The following is a 25,986-nucleotide window of genomic DNA, read 5'->3' as shown; positions in this document are numbered from 1 at the left end:
CAACTCTGTCTACACAAAAGAAATTAATAAAATTAATATGGCAGCATTTATTTGGTGAAATGACTTTAGCATTGTTGCGCATTTAGTAATATTGTTCATATTGTCATAACAATCCACAAGTACTTTAACTTGAGCAATTTGATACCAGACAACAAATCAAAATAGGCATTTGTAACTAGCCTATTTTCAATTCACATGGCAAGTCAAGCTTATTTGTTTAGCACAATTCATACACAAAGTAATTCAAAGTGCTTTACAGAATAAGAAATGCATTAAACTCTCAATACAAACAAATCAAAACATAAATAATTATCATAAAATTAAAAAGAAAGAGAAGAATGCTGAATGAAAACCTTTCAGTCACATGCACAGCAAACAGAACTGTTCTGAGCCTGGATTTATACAGCGCTGTAGCCTACAACGTCAGCTACATTTTTTTTTTTTTTTTTTTTGCAAATGGGTGTGAGTATAAACCACTTATTATATGGTTTCCAACAGATCTCTATATATTCATTAGGATGAGTACAAATAGCCTTTAAGACATTATAAGGCTAAAGCATGAGGCCTATATGAGCGCCTATAACCATGCTGCAACCAGGAATTAATACTGCTTATTTGTTTAATGCAAGAAGGTACAGGCTAGCATGGCGTGGGGCTAGTGTTTGTAAAGCGTGGTAATCTCCCAAAACACAAAAGAAAGAAACACATGATTAAATGCAACACACCATTTTAGGTTCATTTTCATGAGAATGGACAATGTTTGTACGGGATTTGTTCTGCCCGATGTGTTTTAGCGAAATCCCAGTGCCAAACGCGGGCAAGTCCTTTGTTTGAGAAGATATATTTGGGCTAACAGCTAACATTAGCACGGCTTGTCGAGCGGCACAGATCGTGTTTCGTGGCCGAGCAGACATTAGAGACATGAGTTTATTTCCACGGCGTCCCAAATCAGACTGTCCTAGGACTTTTGCATTTAGCGCAGTTAGTAATTTGGTTGGTCCCTGACAAACCAATCCGTGCTGACAACAACTACCAATGCCTTCAATCGGGTCTGCCTTACCGTGTCTATGCTGTCCGGTATCCCTCTGATTGGCTCCAGTGCAGCTCGCCAAAGCCCAATCAACAAAGTGAGCGGACAAAATGGCGCAAATGAAACAACAGCGGCTGGGAGGAGGTGCGCAGTGCCCTTGTGCGCAGCTGCGGGGCTACCTAATGACAGCAGTGCAAGAAATGTCCACCAGAGGTCAGCGTTTAGCCTGGTTACTGCATCTAGTAGAATCTATTTTGTCTAGTAGTTTAAAATGTGTAGCTTGTACCACTATTTATATACATATATATAAAAAAAAACACTTCTGAAAAAATGTTAACAGGTTATCGCAACAACAGTTTTCACACACCTGCTCCTTTACTTTAAATTCTTATACAAAAAAAGAAAAGGGCTGAACTGATGTGACTATGAAAACACTAAATGAGAAATCACTTAACACTCCTAATATGTCCCCACAAGGACAACAACTCAAAGTACTCAAAGATACAGTGCTAGGATGGACAGGACAACATTTAAGAGATGATAGTCTAGTCAAAGTTTGGGATGGGATATGTTTTTTTTTGTTTTTGTTTGTTTGTTTGTTTGTTTGTTTTTGTCTAGAACATTGTAATGGCTGTACGTACCTTTGCAACAATTTCTACTCGTTATTTATAATGTATTTATCAGATATTGTTAGATTACACAAAGCGTATCCTCAGATTTATAATTTATTACCTTGACTGTCATTTGCTCTTGTTTTACTCCCTTCCGCTAGGAGGCAGCACTTTGGTGTTTGGCACATGTTTTGTTGTTGACATCTGTTGTGTGTGCCTTTGACGGTTTCATTTTGCTTGTTTGATTTGTTAAACGTTAAAACGTGTTTGTACGGTTTGTGGGTAATGTTTAGTAGCCCTAAATAGCACCAAACCTTTAGGCTTATGTCTCGGCCTGCGCAGCTGCTGTCCTTGGTGCTCTTCAGCGCCAGGACTGGTGCTCTGTCATTGCACTCTACAGTCACTTCAACCCGCTGTAGATTCATTAGTAAAGGGCCAAATAGCCAGCCCTGGCCCCGTGGCAGTCAACGAGCCCCGAGGAGATACCGAGATGAGATATCAAATGAGGAGGACGAGCTGGAGGATGTAGAGGGAAAGATCCAACGCGTAGTAAAGTAAGAATCGCAGTAACCCCTTTGTATATCTTTATTTCATTCATACCTTAAATTTGCTTTCTCTTTAATAGTAATGAGGTGAAGCGACAGAAGACCGTGAAGTATCACATCCTAAGGAGGAAGATGACTCCTAGTGACCACCAGAGAGAAAGCTAACATGGGAAGCTATTGAAGAAATCAGGTAGGGAGACCTACAACTGTTTATTAGTTGTGAAATAAATGAATAGATGGAAATATCTAAACTACCTACCTGAAATTAGCTTTATCAGAATTTCTTCACCTTCCTCTAACCTGTGCCATATGTCAGCACCACATGGCACTTCATATATAAAATTTTTACCTATATTAATGTGTAATTCTGACTGGAGGGGCTGTAGATGTAGATTCTCAGCCCTGCATCAGCCAGGCTGCCCCACTGCAACTGTGGCTACCAAAGTGGCTTACTTCATGATCATTTGAGAATTCCATTGTTTTCTGCACTGCATCATAGTGAAAGAGATGTCACAATTTAATCTTGTTATATTAAACATTTTGTAATCTAAATTTTGGTAGAAAGTGGTGTCTTTGGTTGATAGTTTTATCCTTTTAGATATCTGAAGCAAGCGCAGCCAGAGGAGTGGACTGCGGATCGTCTGGCAGAGGGATTCTCAGTAAGCAAAGATGTCATCCTCAGAGTGCTTTGGAGCAAATATGTACCAACACCTGAACGAAAAGCTAAGCAGGACATGCAAGTTCTGGTGAAACTCAAACAGCAGGCGTTGCCTTCAAGAGCCCGAGTGGAGCAGGAAAAAGGAAGAGTGCCTTCCAGTGGCACACAGGAAGTACTCGCATTAGGGAAGGGAGACAGTGCAGTGGTTCCTGCCGTGCATCAAAATATGATAGCTCAAACTGAACCAAATCCTTTTGTGACCAAACAGCCATTTTCAGAAATCACCAAACATTCCACGGATATATCACTAAAGGAAAAACATTCAATGAAAAGCAGCAGGGAGGAGGAAGATGAGGAAGAGGACTGGGATGGACAGGTTTTATCAGAGGACAACATCGAAGAGTTGATGACAACTGTAAAGTCTACTCCTGTTGTCAAAGATGGTAATGAGTTTTTTGATGGAGATGGGAACTTTTTGTACAGAATCTGAATGTATTCTATTTTTTCATATTATATTTCAAGTTTCAAAAATAAATCTTATTCTATAAATCTGTTTTGACCATTAATATGCCTACAGTTTGAATCATAAAGCATTTTTGTACTACATGCAATACAAAGTCCTTTACGTCTTGAATCATACACCATACTCACCCTCCTTGCCAAAGCCTGATCTCATCAGATCTCAAGCTAAGCAAGGCCAAGCGTGAGGCCTCGTTTTAGAAAGAGTTTGCACGGACAAAACGCCAATTTGACGTACGTGAAAAAAAATCGGGCCTTATTGGTGAAGCCTTTTTGGGAGCAAAGGTATGCTTACTAAGGCGCAGTAAATACAATAAAAGCGTCCGCAACATTGTCATGGTTAAAAGTTCACAGGAATCAAACTGCTTTAGCATACTGTTGTGGTCATGGGCAATATGTAGTCACTGGGGTTAGGTTAGTTATCTTTTACAGCAATTGTAAAAGTGTTTTCCCACAGAAATAAGCTAACTCCTGGGCACCCTGGGTGATATTTCCACGTAATTAAATATTTCAGAAGTGATCTTTTTTTATTTTTTTTATTTTACCTTATAGCCTTTTCTTTTTTCCAGCTCCAGATGTCGGTAGCAGTGTGAAGTAAATCAATAAATAAATTGGAACTGAATCAAAGCATCGGTGTCTTGTGGTACAGGTTAGATGTTGCACCCATAGACTGGATACTGTACTTCGTTATACAGTCTACACACTTGAAACCAGTACAAAACAAAGTAACACAAATAGTATACTTTGTGTGGTGTTGCACAGTGTTTTATTATGGAAGAACAGAAAGTACAACTATGTCAAAGATGACACCTCACAGACAGACCCGTTCATATAAAAGATGCCAATAGACTGCTGTGCTTGAAAAAGACTTTTGAATGAACCGTCATCATTTCAAGATGATGCAACGAGTCGGTTAGGTTAAAGGGATAGTTTGGGTTTTTTGACATGAATCTGTATGGCATCCCCGTGAGCAATGTCGTGCATCCACACTGACTTTAACCCCCGACAGCGTCCGGTGAGCTGAAACTCTGGCCGTTTTCGGTGCTGATGAAAGTAGTCCGGCAAGTTGGCAAGGGACAGTAAAATAAAGCGTTTTTCTTCTCAAAACAATATGTGTTCAAAAGAGTGATATATTTGCATCACAAAACCATCGTCCTCCAAAAACTCAGACCTTATAATCGCTTGGCACTATTTTCTTTCCTTTCGTATCACTGCGCGCTACCCACAGGTGACAGCCGTGCCTGGTTCACTTTGTTTACTACTTGTTAGCGACAATATGTCTGATTACGACACCGACGATGAAGACATTGCCTTTACCACAAAGCCAAGGGGATATTCTTATGTATCTTATACAAGCTTATATACTTATCGCTCTAGCTCTCACGTTAGCTCTCTCTCACGTTGTGGCGGTCTGCGCATGTAAACACTGCCGAACAACTGAAGAAAGTGATGGATCCCTGTGCGGCTGTCCCCTGTCTGTTTTCAGACACTTTAGCGCAAACTAATTTCTTCTGTCAAATGATTCTTGTGTGCAGTGGGCACGTCTCTACTGCCACCTAGTGCCTAAATTGCACACTGCAATTTCACTCTTAGGGTATCAGCAGACAACTATGCAACGAGGTGAAACTTGCTGTACTCATTTACTAAACTTAGAATGTAGCCAATCAGCTAGAACAGGGGTCGGCAACCCAAAATGTTCAAAGAGCCATATTGGCCCAAAAAAACAAAAACCATGCCTGCCTGGAGCCGCAAAAAATTAAAAGCCTTATATAAGCCTAATATGAAGGCAACACAGGCTGTCAGTAAATTTATAAACCGACTATTAAAATGACTAAGTAGGCTACAAATACAAAATGAGAATTCATGATACACAAACCCCTTTTGTGACCCTCTCATACTCGCTGCTCCGTCTGTAGCCACTGAAATCAGGTGGTTAGTGTTTATTCATTTGTCATTTAGGCCCCGTTAACACGTACACGGGTATTTTTAAAAACAGACATTTCCCTTCGTTTGTTCACATCGTTTACACACAAACGGAGAATTCGCCTCTGAAAACGAATATTTCTAAAAACTCCGGCTAGAGTGGAGATTTTGGAAAACTCCGGTTTCATGTTTGCGTGTAAACTAAAATAAACGGAGTTTTAGGAGCTGACGCGCTGAAAGTGCGACCGACGTTTACCTGTTGCTTTGACGACGATGATGGAAGTATTCAGAGCAGCAGTCGCATTTCTTCTGATCGTGCATAGGAGCACTCAGAAAACAGCAGCATGTAGAACTTTGTACGCAACATCAGCCCGGAGTAGAAGCTCTGAGGTCGGGCAGCAGCACTAAACACACGGGAGCAGTCAGCGCGCAGCCACTCAAGACAGGGCTGGGGGTCCAGTGTTGGTCAGATTATCCGGGGGCTTCGTCCTCCATGTCCTGGTTCCATATCTGGGCACGCAAAGCACTGGGTCCGAGTGCTTCAGTGCAGTCATCTGTGCGCTGATTCCGTGCGGGAAAAGCGAGAATGCGCTGTGGACCACAGGTCCGGGCTGCTCTGGTCCTCCGCGCTCGGCTGGTTCCGAGGGGTGCAAAGCATCCGGACAGAAGCGTGAATCCCGTTTGGTTTGTTATATGTTGTTCTGAGCGTCCGTCTGCGCACATGTTTTTTTCGCTTTTTCGGGGAAAGCGCTTCTCAGGTGGAGGCACCGGACACCACCCCCGCTTCAGCTCATCTATTTGTTTCATGTGTTTCATTTGCACACAGCTGATGGATCAGATCCATGACCAGAGATGAATGAGGGTTTTACCCCTAACGAAACCACATTAAAACAACCAAAAAATGCATTCCTTTTCCATTTTCACTCATTTTTGAAAAAGCTCCAGGGAGCCACTAGGAGAGTGCTAAAGAGCCACATGCGGCTCCGGAGCCGCAGGTTGCCGACCCCTGAGCTAGAACTATAAGAGTAGAAGTTTAAAATTACACTCCATTTATTCACCCTAGTGTTGTCAGGGGACAAGGAATTGAATACAGATGCAGGATGCATTAGTTTTTTGCTGCACTTCCTTTACAGCATTAAAGACAAACTATTGTCCCTCCCCTTGATATAACAACTTATGACCAATTACTATATTTTAAGACTGCTCTTACAGAAAAATGTTTTGCATGTTACTTAGGTATTCAAAATTGCCCTTCAGGACATGGCTCATTACAAATCCAAAAAAATTTACCTGCATCAATGTAGATATAAGCATATTATCAATTAAAAAGCACTTAAAAGACCAGACAGGACTTTTGAACTCATCCACATTTTATTAGAAGAAAGCATGTCTAGTAGAGACGCTGTGGTTTGCCCATTGTGCTCTTGATGTAAAGGGCACGCACATTCTGCCAATTTTTCTTGAGCAGTGACACCAGGAAGTTAACTGCGAGGTGGATGTTGTACACCAGCTCATCCTCTGTCATTTTAATGTGTCCAACAGCCACAGCCAGACACAACACCTAGAAGAATTTAGTGGGTTAGTTTAAGGGAAAATAAAGTGTCAAAGTTGCTCGTTTTTAAATTACCTTCTTCATCTGGAATTTAATTGTGGACTTGACCTCATCTACTTTGGTGTTCAGGTTCTCATTATGGGTGAGGAGGGAGGGGAACTTGCCAGCCTTGTTCAGCCCAGGACCCAGGATACGAGGGATCTGCTTGATCAGAGACTCTGAAGCCAGGAAGGCATCATACTTCTTGGCTATGGAGGGGAAAAAAAACCCAAAAAAAACTTCAGTTTAGAGTCCTTCCTAAAAGTTGAATAAAAATTTAAATAATGTTGCGCACCAAGTTTCTTGACCAGCTTTTTGTTCTTGTTGAGCTTCTTAAGCGCCTCAATGTCCATGTGTGGCAGGTCAGCAGCTTTGGCCTCATCACAGTGCTGCTGGTCTCCCAAAACACAAACTGAGAACTTTGGTCTGGGCAGACACTTCAGCCTACAATAAAACTTTACTTTTAGTATCACCATCAAACTATTACAAATCGTAAGAGACAGTTGGCAGAGAAGACAGTGATTCCCAGTCTTAATTAAATTTCAATTGCAAATGGGAGAAACAGATTTTCAGAAGATTCTTTAGTACAAAACTCTGCCACCCACCTCCGTTTTACTTTGTAACAGAAAGAACCTTACCCATACAGTTACCATGGCTGGTGTCCAGATGACCTCAACTGTACCTTTACGCAACATTGTTCGGCTTGGAGACATGAACGAGAAAGCTCAGTCATCCAAAACCTTCCCTCATGTTTTAAGACCCAGGGTAGGGGTCCGCCTGCTTCACTGCCCAGATCAGACTAGGTCAGCTCGGTCAGACTACCCAAAGTACTTCTCCAAGTCTACATCTGACCATCTGTACCAATTTAATTTAGAATTTGAGCCAATGAGAGACAGACAGGAAATGGTGTAGACAAGGAAAAGGATGGGTGAGACAGTAAAAAGTCGAACCTGACAGTGCCGGAGAAACGCTTGTCCTTCTGAGGATCATAGTTTTTCAGGCTGATTTGAAGCTCCACTGACTCCACAAATCTAAAAAAGTGTTAACATTTTTAAAATGATGCACATTTACAGATTTTTCATTTACTTTAGGAGCACTTACTTTCGTGGCTTGGCCTGTGAGCCCTGCAGAACCTCCCTTACAGCTTCATACAAAGTATCTCTGGAGACCTTACTGTTAAAATATACACGAGTACTTGTTACATTGCCAGTTTTTTAACTTTACAAATCATAGGCTTTCAGAAGACTAATGCCATTTAAACTAGGCTGGATTCGACAATGAACTTCTACAGCACAGCAACGAAATGCAAAAAAAGGAAAGGAAAATAAGCAATGTTAATGGATAATTAAATTTTTATTGGAGGTGTCAATGAGAAGGTTTCGCTGTTATAAGCCAACTCATCCGCAAATGTTAATTCAAATTATATACATAAAACCATTAAAATATGAAGATCCATGGATAATAGGACCATTTGGGATCACATACAACAATTCTCGAGAACGATAGATGCCTGTGGGTAGCTGGATGAGACTGGATTGATTGTAAAGTTAGCATGGGATTCAAGACCCGCCATGAACCGGTCTCGGCACAAGCCCCAACGCTTGTTAAACGCTTAAAATCCTTATCATGACGACACAAGCTGAAAATTAAGTGCTATTACAGTTCTATTAAGCTTATAGGTCAATTAAAGGTAAAAGAAAATAGCTGAATTAAGTCGAAACTCAAATAATTATAGTCTAACCTCATCTTTGCAGCTCGTCCCTCTCGTGGGCTACGATGAAAAAGGAAATTCGACCGGAAGCTACGCAAAATAAAGACTGCCTGGCGTGACGTCGATAAACTGCGCCAAATACTATTGTATATATACATACTACATACTTTTTTTTGTTTGTTTGCTTGTTTCAAAAACAACGACTTCATGGCAAATAATTATTAAATATTTGTATTTATTATTTAAGTATTTAGGGGGAAAAAAACTGTATTTGTAGTAGTTTAGTCAATGTTGTCTATTTAAGTCTCTGAACCCCTATGGGCCTATCACATTCATATAATTCAGTACAAGAGCCAGAAGGAAGCCTTTCAAGACAATTCCTCGTATATATCAGCACATTAAGTGGTAAAATGATGAAGTAATGCACACCAGTGTACACAGACTGGAGGCATGCTGTAGTGTCTTGGTCATGAACACAACAACAGTATGGATGGTGTGTTTGCGCAGCTTAACATGGTTTCTTGTTTCAACGACAACCAACATGTCATGAGAGAGCTATTACAGGGTCATGGACAGAAAGGGTTTGTCATGATAACAAAGGCTTACAAAGCGGTATAGTGAAATAAATGTGTGTGCTGCACAAATGCATCAACAACAGGTGGATAACAGAGCACCTACACCTACTACAAAGTTTTTGAGAGATTGGTCAAGATTTTAGACAATTTATTTACAAAAGTAGCTAAAGTAGTAAAGATTGATTTAAATACTAAAGACATCCAAAGGCCAAAATCCAGTTTCAGAAGAAAGAGAAGGGATGCTAAATGTTTTATATAGCAGCGGTATGGTGGAAAAATAACGTGTGTGTTTGACATGGAAGGTTGTAAAGAAAAAAAAACCCTGAAACTTCACTTTGACATGGAAAATGTATTTATAAGAAGTCAAAAACACTGATATTTAATACTGACAAAAACATTTAGAAATGTTTAATAATAAATAATAATGTTGTGAAATTAATAATAACCTGCACTGTTGCAGTTTATTTGGTTTTCCAGTGCTTACTCATGTGTGTGTAATTCTTTTTAAAGCAGCTTGAAGAGACTTTTTAAGGAAGGTATCATTGAGCATCAGGCAGTTGGACAGTGTATGTTTGTGGGCAGCATTTATCTGTAAATGACATGATCAATATTTAGTGCGGTGTTAATCAAATACATTCAGTCCTTTGCATTTGTTACTTACACTACTGCTGTATTTGGTGAGTACGGTGAGGAACATTTTTGCAAACTTCACAGATTTAATCAGTTCATAAGATTGGCTCATGAGGTGTTCAGTAAATTGTGTAAACAAATCTTCATTGATATCCAACTAAAATAAAGAAACCAAAAGTTACAATAATGGCATTTTATAGAAAGCGAGAGTGAAAAATTGTTTTACCTTGGAGTCCAGTAAGCAGTGTATAATGGATAGCACCGCTTCAGTCCACTGTACTTTGCAAGTCATCCTTTAAAAAAAATAAATAAATACACTCCCATAAAATGAACACAATGATAAATGCTTACTGAAGAACTAGGAGTCTGTAATGGGAATCCAAACAACCCTCAACCAGTTTGTTCAACAGGTCAGCTTGTAAATTCCCTGATAATGAACAAAGGTAATTAGCATTTTTATGCATAATGCGAAAAATATTTACTGACTATTCACTCACCTATGTTTTTGTCCTCTAAAACATGCTCAAATAAAGCATGGCACATTGGTCTGGGGTAGCGACTGCACAATGATGTAACTGTTGTAACCAAACATCTTGAGGCTGGTTCAGACAATGAAACGATCTGTAGGTTTCAACAATGCATGTAATAATTTTAATATCTTACCTTTAAAGTTGTGTTAAGTAATTAATAGTACCTTCTCGAGTAGGAGACTCCTAATAAATGTAGTCGCAGTGCTAAAACTAAGATCAGGAGAGAGAGCCAAAACACTGCTGCATAGTTTTGGTAGAACGTGTTCAGGTATCTTTGGTAAATTTAATGTGCTATAGACCATCTCCAGCTGAAAAAAAAACAAAACTGAAAATTATTTTGCAATGGAAAATCAAACTAATATATGTTGGTCAAATAGGAACTACCATGTTAAACCACAATTTTACCTGAGCAGGATCACAGTCATTGAGGATTTTCACCACATCTGAAGAGCCCTCGTCCCACTGCAAAAACACAACAAAGGATTATAACACAGTACTCAAACATGTCTAATGTCTCAAAAATTTGATTTGTTTAGTGACAGGCATTTCCTCTTACCTCTGAGTTGCTCTCTAGTAAGTCTTTCAACTGCAAAACAGCTACCTAAAAAATATACAATAAGGACAGATACATTATTTCCATTGGAAAATGATGTGTTGGTCTAGTGTCTTGTTTTCTTACCTTTATGTTCTCAGGCAGGGTGTCATGGAGGGCATGAGGTGGTGGGTCTATTGGCTCGGATGATATCACAGCCTCAGGAGCATCCGGGGTTTTCTCTTTCTTACTTAGTTCTTGTGTCCCCACATATTCACCAACACAAAGATCTATTCGCATGCGTTTATTCTGTTGACTGATTTGCTCACTGTCCGAGTCCTGGTAAACATCACTGCTCTTTCTTTTTCTCTGTGATGCAACTTGAGTTAAAGTTGAACCAGACTGAGATGCAGTTGAGATAAAATTGAAGTAGCTGGCCCATCCTCCAGCTTTATCACTTCTGGGGAGTTGATGAACTAGCTTTGTGAGACTTTGACCACACTGTGCACTAAACAGAGGCCTCTCCTTGTCAATGTTAAGTTGTCTTTCCAACTGTGTGACCAAAGATGTGACCCATGACTTTGGACAGTCCTGTTTGATGCAGTCCAGCAGATGACTGACAGTGGACTGAAGTAGAACATGATGAAGGTGATAAACAAAAGCCAGAAGGTTTTGTTTAAATAAACTTGGGAAGAGACATACCAATGGTTTACTGCAGAAAAAGCAAATTAGATAAAAATAGATAATTATGGATTGTTTAGATCAAGTTATGATTAAGTTTTAAAGTGTCAAACTAATAAATTAAATACATTTAATGCTTATAGTTTTGTGGTCATTCATTACAGTAAAAAGTGCCACTTGTTACAATGGTAATAAGGTGAACACTTTGAGATCTACCAATAACCACTTACAAAAGGGAGGGCATTCATTTCATATTCATTCCCATAACTCACAGAATGACTGGGCGTTCTTCGGGCAGTGCACAGGTGACCTCGTCTTCACATAGCGCCTGTATAAAGTGATCCAAAGAGGTGTCGGAGTTTGCCCGCTGCTGTTTGTGGAAAACCTCCAGAGCTCGGTGAACGCCATGGTCCCCGGAGAGCAGAGCACGCACCAGCAGCCTCCACTGCCCGTCAAGGCGGTCCACAAGCATGCTGAAGGAAATCACGGTTCACTTAAAGCAGTCATGCTTCACAGCACTAGTCTGAGAAAACTGAATCCATAAACGCCATCATGGACTAACCCACCGCTACGGGTTACATTAGCTTCTTCTTCACATAATCATTTATCCAAAGACTTGCTGCGCCCCCTTTTGGTGTGAAATAAGAAAAAATATATATACAACCGGTCCAAAAATGAATGGGCTTTGGCAAAGCTGTCAATTTGTAAAAAGAAACAACAAAAAAACAAAATACTTTGTCTTTATATTTTGTATAAATTGATATCAGACTAGGTGGACAGTAAAAGTAAAATTGTCATTGGCAACACATTTGTGCAAAGACAAGAAGCAGAAGACTTTTCAGTGAAGCATGTTTATTTTCTGTGTACAAGTACAGCTTGTTTAAAAGAAATAAAAGTCTAACATGTAAATATTATTCTTTGATTTGTGGAGCAATAAACATACCAGCCACACAATGTTAAAATATCAAATATGGTGCAAATATGCTAGGGCAGAGGTTCAGATAAGAGCACTAACTGACAATGCTAGGGGAAATTACAATGTGCAACACATTTGAAGTACTTGGGCAGGGATGGGGGTAAAAAAAATTTGTTAAGCAGCACAAATTCAACCACTTTTCCTCTTTGAACAATTTTCATATTAACAAGGAAGATAGCAACTCTACAAAGAAGTTGTGTGTTGAAACTAGACCATAACAGTAATCTCACTGCTGGGACAAAAGAACTCTTGAGTCTGTCTAAAAAAAAAATCATTCTCCATTCTAAGTATGTCTTGAAACTTCAACACACCCAACTTAAGCTAGCCATGTTCAGCCTTAATAAATTGTATAAAAAGGAAAATTAGCTAAATTAATGCTATATAGTTTGGGCAGTCAAAAAATCCTAAGGGTGAAGAACGTGCTCTCGAATCAAATATAATGGCATGTCAAAGATGTTAAACTCCTCATCATAATCATCGTCCTCATCATCGCTGTCTATAAGAGCCATGGCTAATAAAAGGTTGAGCACATCTGAAGTGTACAAGTCGTCCGTGTCCTCAGAAATCTGTAAAACATAAGATTATTTATCCTCCACTGGGAAAGCATTATTGGTAAAACACAAACTTTACCTCATGTGGTGGCAACTTTTTATCATGACGGTAGAGACAGTCAGATTTAAATGGGCAACGGCCTTGTCGCAGATAGAAATCACATGTTTTCTTGCTGTGAATTAAATGAGGGGAAAAAAAAAAAACATGAATGAGTTTCAGGGTAAACTTAATTTAACAAAAAAACATAGCACATAAATAATCACATTGCTTTCATGCATTTGTATTTTGTGATGTATAAAGATTATTATAAATTATAAGCAAGCATATGCAGATGATAAAAACTAAATCATGGAATTTTTTCAAAAGTTTTCTGACACAAAGATGTGATTTATGCATTAACAGTGAACCAGAACGTTCAATCCTGAGCTGAATTCCATCTTCTAAGTCACAGGTGTCAAACATACGGCCCGGGGGCCAGATCCAGCCCTCCAAGACCTTTAATGTGGCCCTCGGCTGATTTTCTACCAAAATATTTTAATTATATGTTCTATTAAAATATTGTTAATTTTCTGCGGTGTTTATCACAGCAGCATCTCCAGCGTCTCTGTACGTGGCCCCTCCCACCAGAGCAGCACAAATGAAGACTTGTCTCTTCCCAAACGCTCTTAAAGGACGATCGTTTTGACTGTTGACCGTGACACCCTCATCAGCAAAATGTCCAAAATGAGAAAAGTGGAGGCGAGTGCAGGATTTTACAAGAAAAATTGACTTATTCCTGTATACAGACAAGTTCATGTTAAAACTAGGGGTGTCAAATTATCGCGTTAATTGCGATTAATTAATTACAGTCATATTTAGCGCGTTATGTTTTTTAATCGCGTTAATCTCATTTTTAATCTCTAACTTTACCGTTTCTGTATGGGAGTTGCTTTATTATAAAACCTGTTTTTATGTGTTGTTGGGACAACACATACACAAAAAAAACACATTTATAAATTTCTTTTATTTAGGTAATTCCACTCATTGCCGGAAACCCACACAAAACGCACGCAGTAAGAGCGATGTAAACGTCATGTTAACGTCGGTGGCGTCAGTCGCACAATGGACGAGGTCGAAGAGCCAATAGAACAGAGTCAGCAGGTAAAAACGCATTCGTGTCTTGGAAATTATTCTCCCGACGTGAAATATAAAAGAAAATAACAAATATTAAATCGCCTACAACTTAAATGTCACTGGTGAAAACAACCTGCATAGGCTCATGATGTCTGCACTACTGTCCTATAGTGACCTGCCACATGAGGAGACACGCACACAAACACACACAAACACACACAAACACACACAAACAAACACACACAACACACACAAACACACACAAACACACACACACACACACCTTCATCATCGTCATTAACCTGAGAACGCACGGAGCACGTTTCCTTCCGTAGTTACTGCGCGGACATCGCGGTCCTCCGGTGCGCCGCGTACGTTTTCTCGCGTACGCTGCGTAAACCGTGCTTCCTCCTGTGCGCCTCTAAACCAGAACTAACACCAAGACTAAAACCAGGACTAAACCAGGACTAAACCAGGACTAAACCAGGACTAAACCAGGACTAAACCAGGACTAAACCAGGACTAAACCAGGACTAAACCAGGACTAAAACCAGGACTAAAACCAGGACCAACCCATTCCAGGACTAAAGCAGGTCTAAACCAGGACTAAAACAAGGACTAAAACCAGTGATCTCATATATAAAACATTTCCCTATCAATAATATTTTTAATATGGTTAAGGAAAGACTGGACTTTTTATTGTCTTTAAGTAGACAAAAGTTATTATATTCAGATTTCCTAGTCTTTGCTACTTTACAGCAAACAGTTTCTTATTCATGGAGACTTGGGCTCAACAGCCAATTTGAAGAGATTTGTTGAACAATAAATGACAATAAAGTCACTTTTTTGTTCTATATCAGTCTTTTGATCTGCCACAATAATGTAATAATGAATTTAAATGAAAATACCTCAAATTGAAGGCTTTTCTCAGCAATTTTTAGGTGAGATTAAAAACAGATTAATTAGATTAATTAATTACAGATCATAATTAATTAATCTCTCAATTTTTTTTTATCGCATGACAGCACTAGTTAAAACATTGTGTTGAAATTGCATTTTTCTTAAAGTTTCAGGTTGTTCATAATATTATAATATTTTGTCAAAGAAAGAGTTCATCAATTAAAATAGATTTCTGTAATAGATTTGTGTTTCTCTGCACAAATATTTGAACTTATTGTATTTTTGGGGTTTATATGACATGAGTTTTCTGTAGGTTGGATATGGCCCCCGGACCAAAATTACTTTGACACCCCTGTTCTAAGTGAACAATATTTATGGATCACAAAATGATAGGAAATGGGCTGCCAAAGCTGTGCATTCATTTCAGTGAAAGCTTCAACTGAAGTTTGTTGCACGTTTATTTACCTAAACTTGTTTTTGAAAGCAGCAATTAAGGATTCTTTTTCTTGTCCTTCAACCCAGTAGTCGTGTGGCACATAAAATCCAGATTTCACTCTGCACTGGGGACAACTCCTATAAGAACAAACAAAACAACGCATTACAAAAGGTTCATGAAGTGGAGCTATCTTTTATCTTTGATACTCACTTGACAACATCGGGTGAAAGCCGTCTCGTCTTCCTCCAGGTTTTAATACATTTTAAACAAAATGTATGATTGCAGTTTGGCAAGATGCCAAACCTGCGTTCGCCCAGTTCTCGCTTTTCAAAAATCTTATCCATACAGATTCCACAGGACATGTCTTTACTGCGGAGAATGGCTTGAGCCCTGTCTGCAGATTGTGAAGGACCAGCTGTAGCACCTTCCATTTCCTCATTTGGAACATTTCTCTGGGGTGAGGAAACAAAATATCTATTAACCCCAGATGGGTAGAGTAGCCAAAGCCTTCAAATTAAAATAATTTTAACAGGGTTGTAGCCATGTCATGATTTTTTTGGGTCCTCATCCAAGTCCAAATCATCTCATTAATTTAGTGAGTCCACTCTGAGTCCCTGAGTGAATTCTCATAGCTTTAAACTTAACCTGCACCCATATTTATGTGACTGTAAAAAATAACAAAAAAAACCAAACCTGCAACAATCTTCCAGTTTCTGAACTTTGTGCTAAATCCATCTGTCTGAATCGTCTTTCTGCAGAATAAACCATAAGAAAAGCATGACACTTCCAGGTGTGATTGTATGAATATTCCAAGTGTTACAGGGTGGATAACAATAATTACATACTAAAATTAAATTAAAAATAGACAGCTGATAAATACAGACATTTGAAAAATAAGCATTTATGTACTATACCTAGTGAATGGGCTTCGATTGTGTTCATTGCCACATTGCTGGCCTGATTTGAAGAAGTGTTTGGTCCATGACTGTCTGCCTGTACCACTGTGTGCTCAGATACACTCCTCTCTGAGAGACCAGGGGCCACAGAGGAGAAGAACGAGAGTCTTCCTCCAGATGGAAAAACATGAAGAAACCTTTTAAGAGGAAAACAAAAATAATAATAGCAAATCTGTGTTTAAAATGCAACCACTCTCTCAACTTACTTGCAGCGGTCACCAAACCAGCAGTCCCCTTTCAGAAAGTGCCTACACATTTGAGTTGGTCTTACATGTCGAAATCGGCATCCATCACCATAAATACAATTACCACTGAGGAAACGCCTGCGAGAAAGGATGCAGAATTAAGCGTAATATAAAAAAAAAAAAAACACCCGCAAACAGATGTGCCAAGGGTAGTGGTATAGATTTACAAATATTAGATTTGACGTCTGTTGCTGCTCTTTGAAGGACTAAATTAGACAACGTAAATTAGGCAACGTGTTAAACACAGTTGGAAGATCTTTAGGAGTTCACGTACAACGAAAATGACCAACTGAGTAAAACAAAGATTGTGAACTTTGCGAGAAGGTACATTCACATGTCTTTAGGGGCAAAGGTGTAGTTGGTTGATCGGGTAACAGTAACTAATAGAGACACATTTGGAGAAAGTTTAAATCATAATCAGGTTTTTAAAAAAGCGCTTTTCTGACAACTTCTGCAAACAAACGAGGCGTGAACCAATATAAACGAATATGTCAACTACAGTTTTATTGCAGTCTGCGGACGCTGATTTCAAGGGTATAAAAACACACATTTAAAAAGACAGCATGGGCCATTGTGTTTGTAGTTTACAGCTCCGCAGCCACTTAACGCTTACAAACAAGTCCTGTATTCCACTGCACAGATCAGACGTGTTAACTTGGTGCAACCGTTAACGTTATCTCCACTTTGCATTGCATTGTTATAAACAGAAAAATCTCTTTTCTTACCTACAAATACTTCCGTTGCGATTGAGCCGCTCCATTTCTAAACGCCTTGGTGTTGTTTTGAGCTTGCCGCCTCGGTGTGGTGTTTATCGCGATATCTAAATAGTCTCTTCTTCCAATCAGCATTGATCAGCACCAGCGCGTACAGCAGCATGGACCCAGACACGCTCCCTAGTGATGAGCTGTGTATTTACGGTTTAAATAAATACACCCCCGTCTCCGTGCAGGGCCTTTGTGAAAATCTTGCAAACAAAAACATTCTGAATTCCACTGCGGATACAACTAGAGGCAAATGTGAAGTTAAATATAACGCGATTTCCAAGGAGAAACTGCATCACAGAATTTCACAATATGAAAAATCAGGAAGGTTGATGAATGAAAATCATCCAGATACAATGAAGCGATGTTAGACCCTAGTTTAAAGCAAGATTACATTATTGGTTTATTTAATGAACGTGATACCCTACGATTGGTGCATATATTTTTTTTTTTTGTATAAAGGCAAAATTCTTTTTATCTTACTGAATTGGCTACTTAGAGAAATGTTAACTTCATCGTTTTTTTGATTGTTGGTTATTTTTTTGTTATAGACTATTTAGGCATTTAGTCAGTTAGTGTACATACTAAGTCACATGCTCCTTCATCTTGCCTGCAGTAGCATCTATTTCAGAATTTCTGATTATTTTATAGTTTATGATTAACTTCAGTGTAGCTTACATTATCTGCAATGACTGTTTCAGCATTGTAAATTTAGACACAAATTACAACTCACTGGGTCAGTCAGCTACATTAGAGATCTTGTGTACACAGACCCTTGTAACATATATGCTAAAAAACATTTAAAACATTCACAATTATTATCACAATACACAACTGCATTAACTGATCTGAAAAGACCCCAGAAGGAAAAGGTACCCAATAGATCAGAGTGGGCAAAAATAAAAATGAGAAATTTCACATTTTTGAATCTAATAGTTTAGAGATCTTTACTTTATCTATCTATAAACTGTTTACAGGTGGCTAAAATACTCAAGTAACATGTTTTCTGCACAAGTAAATAAATTCATCACTGTCACCAGGCAAAGAGGTAGTTAACAAACACATTTGGTGTACTTTTGTGTTTTATCCATCCACAACCGTTATTTACTTGGCACACTGCACATAAACCAAAAAGCAGAAAGTAAGGCAAAATGCAAATTGGATGAGACAGGGGAATTGTCACACATCATACAGTGTCAAGAGGTAGATAGGAAAAGGGACAAAGGAAGATTAAATCCATCAGACATTAAAAATTTGTGCAGAGGCAGCCCATTCAGATTTAGACAGTGAAATAGTGTGCATAATATAGGGGCCTGGAAGATATAGTAAGCCATTGTAAAGCTCTGAAAATGAAAATAAAGGTTTTACGGTAAAAGAAAGAAAATACAGATGTGAAGCTGATTTGAGAAAAAATAGATGTTTTTCAGGTCATCCAAATCTCTCACTTGAAAAATAGCTTTTCATGATATATTTGGTACAACCTCAACCCAAAGAAATCTGACAAAAACAAATGCATTACATAAAACCGTACAATAAATCATATTTGCCCTTAAAAATGATCATCACAAATTACAAATAATTAATAACATAATTACACTGAATACACTAGAAAGCTAAAAAGTTGCAAGTCAAAATATATATAAACATAAAAACACATTGTCCCTTGTACTTCAATGGGCAATAAGCTGATAGTGTCAGACTCAGCTTAATCTGTGCAGCATATATTTACCACTAAGGTTCATGACTTTAAGACAACACCTGTTATTTGAGGTTTCAACTTTAATGAAAAGATGTAGCACAATTAGCTGTAGCCTATGCAGAGCTTTACTTTGCTGGAGCCAGCCCAGTTTGTGTTGTAGAAAATGAGAGTGCAAGTACACTACAGTATATTTATGATGAACAGTGAACAACCTTGGGACAATATACTTTATAACTTTACATATTGATGGTTTATTTTTGGTCATGTGTGTGATTCATGAGAGTGCTAACAAAATATATCGTTTGCTTTGAACCAGCAGAACATCTCTCTCAACACTGGGGTCAGTTTGCTATTAAGAAATAGGAGCAGCCTTAGTAAAAAAAAACATATCATTCCCACTGTTAAGCGACCTTTGTGGGAAACTACAATTTCAAAAAATGATTCCAGATGCTGTTAACACTGAGAAGACTGGTTGTGTTAGCCCTACAAACAGACTTTGTCTCATCTGAGCATTTTGAAATCCATGGCCTTTAAGTGGAACAGTGCTAGTACTGGTTGCAGTGTATTCATTTATAAATTCAGTTCAAAATCTGTAACAGTATTGCTAAAAGCAGTCTCTGCTGGAAAAAGCTAATACATGTCTTTGTAGATCTCCTGAAGAAGAGGGTGAAGTGACGTTTCAGACTCAGTCTTTTTGATCTTTTGGACAAGCTGAGCGTTTTCTGTGACCAGCTGCCGGAGGTCAGCCATCTTCTGCAGCAGTTTGGGAAAGAGGTAGAGAGAGTCTGAGTGGTTGGCCTGAAGATGGAGGTCCAGCGCCTGCAGGATGTTGTCCTGACTCTGCTCCACTTGTTTCACATTCATCAGCCCAGGACGATCTGACAGCATAGGAAGAGCAAGGACATCCCTCTTAATTACACTTACAATTAATTTTCATTATTATTATTATTATTATTTACTATTACTACTACTACTACCATCATTATATGTTCAATATATATTGAGCATAAAAGCACTGCTAATTGCAGGTCAGAGAGTTCCAGTAAACCAACCTGAACAATACCATACTGTTTGTGTATAAGGCTGTTCTTACCTCCACAGAGAATAATGGCAGCGACAAACAGCGCCAGGTCACTGTCATCGAGCTCCAGAGCGTTGAATTTTACAGCAAATTCAAATTTAGGCTCCATAATTTCACTGAATGGCTTTCTCAAACTCCGCAGAAACTCCCTGGTTACAAAGCCTTTTCCGTTGGCCACCAATAGTCCATCTTTGTTCATAAGGGATGGAAGCATTGCAAAAATAGCCTCATGTACACCATACTTGAGCAACGTCACCTAAAAAAAAAAAAAAAAGTAAAAAAAAAAATTGGTCACATTTCAAGGCATGGACTTCAGGTTTATCGTTTATAGCAACATTTTGACCATTCAAAAGATACATTTAGTTTCCAATAATTCATTTCAGTGGCAACTGTTAAGTTTTTCATCACTCTGAAACTGATGGATAGGTATTATAAAGCCACATTAAAATCTTAAGACCAAGACCAATATGTTTTGCTTTTTTTTTTTTTAATATGGGAAGCAAATTTTTTTTATGGTAAAATGGGCCCAGTGTATGATTACGTAGGTGGAGGGTCTGAAACCTGCTTTTCTTTATGACAGTTATCTTTTTTCTGAGATGTTCCCCTGAATGGAATTTAAAAAAACAGCAGGTGGTGGACCCTTCTCCAGAAAATGTGCATAGTTTAATTCCAGCTGATAGATATCGCTTAGCCTAGGTCTTAGGCACTTCGTTAGGTCAACTTAATAGTAATTTTACATTGATCAGGATACAATTTACCTGATCATTGAGAAAAAGGTCCACAAAACCAGGAATGCACTTGGCGAACTCTGTGAGCTCCCGCACAGTCTCCACAGTAGTGCACTGACAGCGATAAAACACATGGACCCCGATCTCCTTTGTCAGGGGAGCACCTGGAACTAACTGGCTCCAGACCAGTCCACTCTCCGCCTTCCACAGTGTGTCAACATCATAAATCACGAAAGGCTGAAGGAGAAAAAATAAACAAGTGGTCAACAGGTTCACACAACAAAACAATCTATTCAATTATAAAATAGGGATGTCAAAATGAATCAATTTTACTACAATATTCATGATGGTTAGAGGATATAAGTAAAACATAATCTTAACTTACATACTTAAGGAGTTTTAGAAGCAACATTATATGAATAAATTAAGGTACACTCCTAAAACATGTATCGTATTTTCCAGGCTATAGGGCGCGCTCTTAAGCCTCCAACCCCATCAAAAAACGACTGCACGCCCCACAATCCAGAGCGCCCTATACACGAATCCACGCGGGTGTCCCAGCACGACTTCAGTAAACTACAAAGCCGCACCACCCACAGCGCACGCAAACACGCACGGAGCAGACAGCGACCGCGCAACGAAAAACACCCGCAGCAGCCTCCCTACACGCCACAACTGAACAAAGCCGAGAGTCACTGTGAACGCGCCAAACAAAGTCTGACTGACCCATCTAACTGTTGTGTTTCATTTAAAGTCCAGTGCGGTTTATTTATGAAAAAAGCTTGAAAATAGACCCTTCTATGACAGAGCGACTTATAATCCAGGGCACCTAATAGTGCCAAAAATATGGTGAATTACTTCTTATTAATGTTAATTGGTCTAATTCAATTATAATTTACGTAGGCATATTATTACAGTGTCAATGCAAGCAAGTTTGACATCCCTATTGCATAACAATCTCTGCCTTTGCATATGATTTAAGCGTACTGAAGTGCTGCTGGTTTTGCCCATCAGGATGCTGCGGGCCCTCTTCTTGGTCATGCTTAAGTTCTTTAAGTAAGCTGTGTTCACTTGTTTGGCTAAAGTCTTGAGATCGGAGCCTCCAGGTTTGAGGTTCAACTCTTCTGCCAGAAGACCAGCCACCAGCTTCTTCCTCTCCGCTTCAGGCATACGTCCATATCGGATTGCTGCAAAAACAGGTGCATGCTAGTTTTAGAGTTTAGAAGTTTAGAAAAGAGAAAATGAACCACATCTCCTATGGCCAAAATACTCTTTTTCTTGAGAACAGTGTTGCAAAGCTTGAACTACAGCAGCAGAGTCAAGCTGTGTCAAGGGAAAAAACAGAAAAACAATACATTGAGAATAAGATATTTTACTCTTCTTTTTTAATAATAATAATAAATACAGTTGCATGAGGAAATACAACTATATTTAAAACATATTGGAAGGGGCATATAATTTAAATAATAAATTGCATTATTGATTCATATAGAGAAATAAAGTCTGTCAACTTGATTTTCATGTATTTACTTATTAGGATGGTGTACAATTACATTAGCAATAAAATCAGAGATTCATTACCAGATTGTAGTTTAGGAACTAATTTACATCTGCAAAATTTGGAAACTTGGTGTATTCATCCAAGTAGCTTCTTCGGTTTCAGAGTGCTGTCAGATGTGAATATGCTACCTGAATAAGCGTGAACCTGTATTCTGTCCAGGTGACAGAATTTGACCTGCTTTAGCCATGTTCCCTATCAGGACAAGTGGGGGGTTACACAAGCAGTGTACCCGTGATGACCTAAAATATATTTTAATCGTTACCTTGCCTGCATATTGAAATGTACATCATTTTAGTTTTAATGTGCTTGAGTCTTACCATCGTGGGACATCCCTAAAGACAGGCACTTCTGAAAACGACAGTATTGGCACTTGTTACGATTCTTCTTCTGGATCTTGCAGGAGCGTTCACAGCGCTCATATTCTAGTTTCATTCTCACAGTTCTCCGGAAAAAGCCCTGAAAAAAACCCAACAATTTACCCCTTTAATCTTTTTGATGACTGAATCTTAGGTTTGTTCTGGTACTGGTTATAAGCCCAGTTTAGTTCTGAATCCTGATTCTTTAGTGTTGTTCTAGTCCTAATTTAGTCCTGATGTAGTTCAGATTCATTTTGGTGTGGTGCCTGTGTACCCTCACTGCAGCGCCACTCACCTTGCAGCCCTCACAGGCATGTACACCATAGTGGAAACCAGAAGCCTTGTCACCACAGACCTTACACTCCACACTGATACCGGACCCTGCTCCGTCCTCTTTGCCCAGGCGCAGCTGCTCGGACAGAGACGGTGAGGACGTATGAGACAAATCTGCAAAAAACAAAAATATTGACGTAAAATGTTCATCATATTTTAAATAATTAATTCCAGATTTATGGCAAACATTGTAACACAACATTATATTATTTACCTACAACCTAAACCCAGGTAATCATATGTGTTTATTTAATGTTTTAGCATTCATTTGTAACTAGAAATATTAAGCATTTAGGCTATTTGCTTTTCAGTTCGTTAAAACTTGTTAAAAGCTTTGACTAAAGCAGATTAATGTCTATATGACCTCAATAATAATGTGGGTGGTAAAAATAAACCCTTTTATGGGGGTCACCATCCTGAAATGAGCCAAGTACAAAGGTTAAAGGAGACCTTGTGGGCACAGTGACATTCCAGAGGACACAACCGCACAGGAAAACTTAACATGCTACAGCATAAATTAAACTTTCAAAGTTTTAAAAACGTTAAGCAGGTTTACCTGTGTAGCTGGATGCTGCACTGATGACAGGTCTGCTCCGTTCACTCTCCTGATCAGGCGATGACTCCTCCTCCTCCTCTCTCGTCTTGTGGTCCTCTTTGTGGCCTTTACCTGCACTATCTTCCTCATCCTCACTGTCTCTGGCCTTCAGCTCAGACATGCTGTTACCGCCGGAGCTGTCAGAGCCCCTGGACTCTCCCTCTGTCCCGGACCACCTCACATCAGGTGTATCCTGAGGCGACTGAGGCTCAGAGAAGCCATTTATTCTGGGCTGCTCTGAAGCAGCCTGCTTGCACCCCTCCATGGCTCCTTTATGAAGCTCACTCTATGCCTCTCCTCCTGTCACGTAGTCATCATCACGCCACTGAGAGAGAAATAAGAAAAAAGTATTTATGACCATAAGTCTTTGTTGGGCTGGCATTTACAATGACTAAAGTCTAATCTTACTGTCAAACTCAGCTGAACACTGAAAGTCCATTGGTAGACACAGAATAGTTGCCTAGCAAAGAAAAGACTAAAGTGTTTGGTCTGAACATTTGAGATAGATTAGCTCAAAGCGCCAAATTTTGGAGCCAGGAGACATCTGTTATTATTGTTTGCCTCAGTTCATGGCAGGGTGCACATTGTACTGAGTGGATGCGTAAAGGGGACAGGGTGCATGCACTATGTACACACTGAGCTCTGCCTGTGTGGGGGAGTGGGTCAAAAAGGAGGGGGGGCTACATTTTTCTCGGGTCCCCTAGTGGATTAATCTGCACATGCATGTAGCCTGACAAACAACCACTGTGCTTTACTACCTCACATAAATGCAGAGCTCACCCATTCATAATGAAAGCAGCGAAGATCCATGTCAATTTATAATATAAGAAATTAAAATTGAAGTGAAGTTCACAGAACCAAATAGATCAATGTAGTATTCATTATACAAAAAATCAGAACATGTCATGTCACCAAAATCACATGATTGTTTCAATATAAAATATGCTTTACTCCACAGAAGTCAAAGTTTTAGTTTTAAGTAGATTTCTTATGAAAACAGTAAGCATAAGAGACTGTTAGGACTTGTATAGTGCAGCCAACCTGTCACACTGGTTCTCAGAAATATCTGCGAAAGTGTCTGTGAATTATATGGGCATAAGAGTAACGTGATACGTGCATTTCGGCACTGACAGTAGGGCAAAGCTATACCCATGTCCGCTGAAAGTTCGTCTCTGAGATGCGACAAAAGGAAATGTAAATACATAATCTATCTTAATAACAGTGTCAGATTCTCATCGAGTCGGCACGGTTAGCTGAGTTAGCTGGTTAGCACTAACCTTGGAGAGTACTAGTAGCCGCTGTTAGCGTGGCTGACCCACATTCCCGAGTGTGCCTTTAAATAACGCTAGCTGGCTGGCCAACTAGGCTTACCTCTGTCAATACTGCTGCGACTTCCGTGAGCTTTCAACTGAGAGGAAAGCGTCCAAAGGGTGACAGAATCAGAGAAAACTATCTCCGGCGTGGTCCCCGATCAATACGCTGCTGACAAGTTGTTAGAAGTCTCCAGAGCAGGAGCGAGTTAGCCCGCAGCGGCTAACACCAGTATGCTAACTCCAACTCACATAGAAAAAGGCCATTGTGTAACTGCAGAGTTGACAAATGTAATCAGGAGAAAGACACTTGAGTTGGCAGCCATACCACACGCAGTTAAGTAGACTTATTACTGATAATCCTTCTCCGAGTTTCCCTTGTTGTTCCCAGCTTTGCTTTGCTTTGGCTGGCTCCCCCTCCCTGCCCTGTCACATGCCAGGACCATGGACATAGCGCCCCCTCTCTCCTGTCTCTCCGACGCACACGTACGCACACACGGCCCTCTGTGGAGCCTGCACACTGCTTTGGCCTCAGTCAAGGGCCCTCTGCAACTATTATGTACACTATTTGTATCTTTAATGTGTAACGTGAGCATTTACTGATAGCAAACAGCTAAATATGCTATTGAGCATTCACAGCAAGAGATATCATATTTATGATTGATATCTCCTGACCATTTAGAATGAAATTACAAAAGGGAAAGACTTACAAAAAAAATTCTTAATAGGCCAATTATGAGTACAGCTGCAACTTAACAAGCTGCATCATTATTACTTGTCTTAATCAAGCAAATATATATTTAAATATGTGAAAAATCAGGACCTAGGCCTTTTGAAATGACTAAATA

The 25,986-nt window shown here is 39.3% G+C and overlaps 5 protein-coding genes across 5 annotated transcripts; 1 reads left to right on the top strand and 4 right to left on the bottom strand.

The window, feature by feature from the left end:
- Positions 1-1,794: 1,794 nt before the first annotated feature.
- Positions 1,795-3,396, top strand: ngrn (neugrin, neurite outgrowth associated). Its single transcript, XM_020929996.2, is given in 4 exon segments — positions 1,795-2,195; positions 2,267-2,328; positions 2,331-2,376; positions 2,785-3,396. Coding segments are annotated over 4 exon segments (888 nt in total). The 5' UTR covers positions 1,795-1,965; the 3' UTR covers positions 3,335-3,396.
- Positions 3,397-6,638: 3,242 nt separating this feature from the next.
- Positions 6,639-8,711, bottom strand: rpl10a (ribosomal protein L10a). The gene is made up of 6 exons (XM_020929642.2): positions 8,619-8,711; positions 7,979-8,050; positions 7,828-7,908; positions 7,173-7,321; positions 6,914-7,086; positions 6,639-6,847 (listed from the first exon to the last, which is right to left on the bottom strand). The coding sequence occupies exons 1-6, from the start codon at positions 8,621-8,623 to the stop codon at positions 6,677-6,679; spliced, it is 651 nt and encodes a 216-aa protein (XP_020785301.1). The 5' UTR covers positions 8,624-8,711; the 3' UTR covers positions 6,639-6,676.
- A 786-nt stretch (positions 8,712-9,497) lies between these two features.
- Positions 9,498-12,150, bottom strand: fance (FA complementation group E). The gene is made up of 10 exons (XM_020929940.2): positions 11,809-12,150; positions 11,003-11,567; positions 10,880-10,924; positions 10,729-10,785; positions 10,488-10,631; positions 10,291-10,414; positions 10,145-10,220; positions 10,020-10,086; positions 9,825-9,950; positions 9,498-9,752 (listed from the first exon to the last, which is right to left on the bottom strand). Exons 1-10 carry the CDS (start codon positions 12,006-12,008, stop codon positions 9,648-9,650), a joined length of 1,509 nt encoding a protein of 502 aa, XP_020785599.1. The 5' UTR covers positions 12,009-12,150; the 3' UTR covers positions 9,498-9,647.
- Positions 12,151-12,377: 227 nt separating this feature from the next.
- Positions 12,378-17,586, bottom strand: mkrn4 (makorin, ring finger protein, 4). The gene is made up of 8 exons (XM_055166188.1): positions 17,440-17,586; positions 16,676-16,792; positions 16,428-16,606; positions 16,207-16,265; positions 15,724-15,965; positions 15,543-15,650; positions 13,143-13,236; positions 12,378-13,078 (listed from the first exon to the last, which is right to left on the bottom strand). Exons 1-8 carry the CDS (start codon positions 17,472-17,474, stop codon positions 12,917-12,919), a joined length of 996 nt encoding a protein of 331 aa, XP_055022163.1. The 5' UTR covers positions 17,475-17,586; the 3' UTR covers positions 12,378-12,916.
- An 802-nt stretch (positions 17,587-18,388) lies between these two features.
- Positions 18,389-25,580, bottom strand: ppardb (peroxisome proliferator-activated receptor delta b). The gene is made up of 8 exons (XM_020929921.2): positions 25,200-25,580; positions 23,790-24,153; positions 23,196-23,347; positions 22,862-23,000; positions 21,971-22,170; positions 21,014-21,220; positions 20,268-20,511; positions 18,389-20,052 (listed from the first exon to the last, which is right to left on the bottom strand). The coding sequence occupies exons 2-8, from the start codon at positions 24,091-24,093 to the stop codon at positions 19,805-19,807; spliced, it is 1,494 nt and encodes a 497-aa protein (XP_020785580.1). The 5' UTR covers positions 24,094-24,153; positions 25,200-25,580; the 3' UTR covers positions 18,389-19,804.
- Positions 25,581-25,986: the final 406 nt, after the last annotated feature.

This window comes from Boleophthalmus pectinirostris, unplaced genomic scaffold (genome assembly GCF_026225935.1).
Source record: "Boleophthalmus pectinirostris isolate CB_2022bp ecotype Guang Dong unplaced genomic scaffold, ASM2622593v1 HiC_scaffold_8, whole genome shotgun sequence".
NCBI classification, from domain to species: Eukaryota; Metazoa; Chordata; class Actinopteri; order Gobiiformes; family Gobiidae; genus Boleophthalmus; species Boleophthalmus pectinirostris.
The sequence above is the reverse complement of the archived record's forward strand: the minus strand, read 5'-3'. Positions and strand labels throughout refer to the sequence as shown.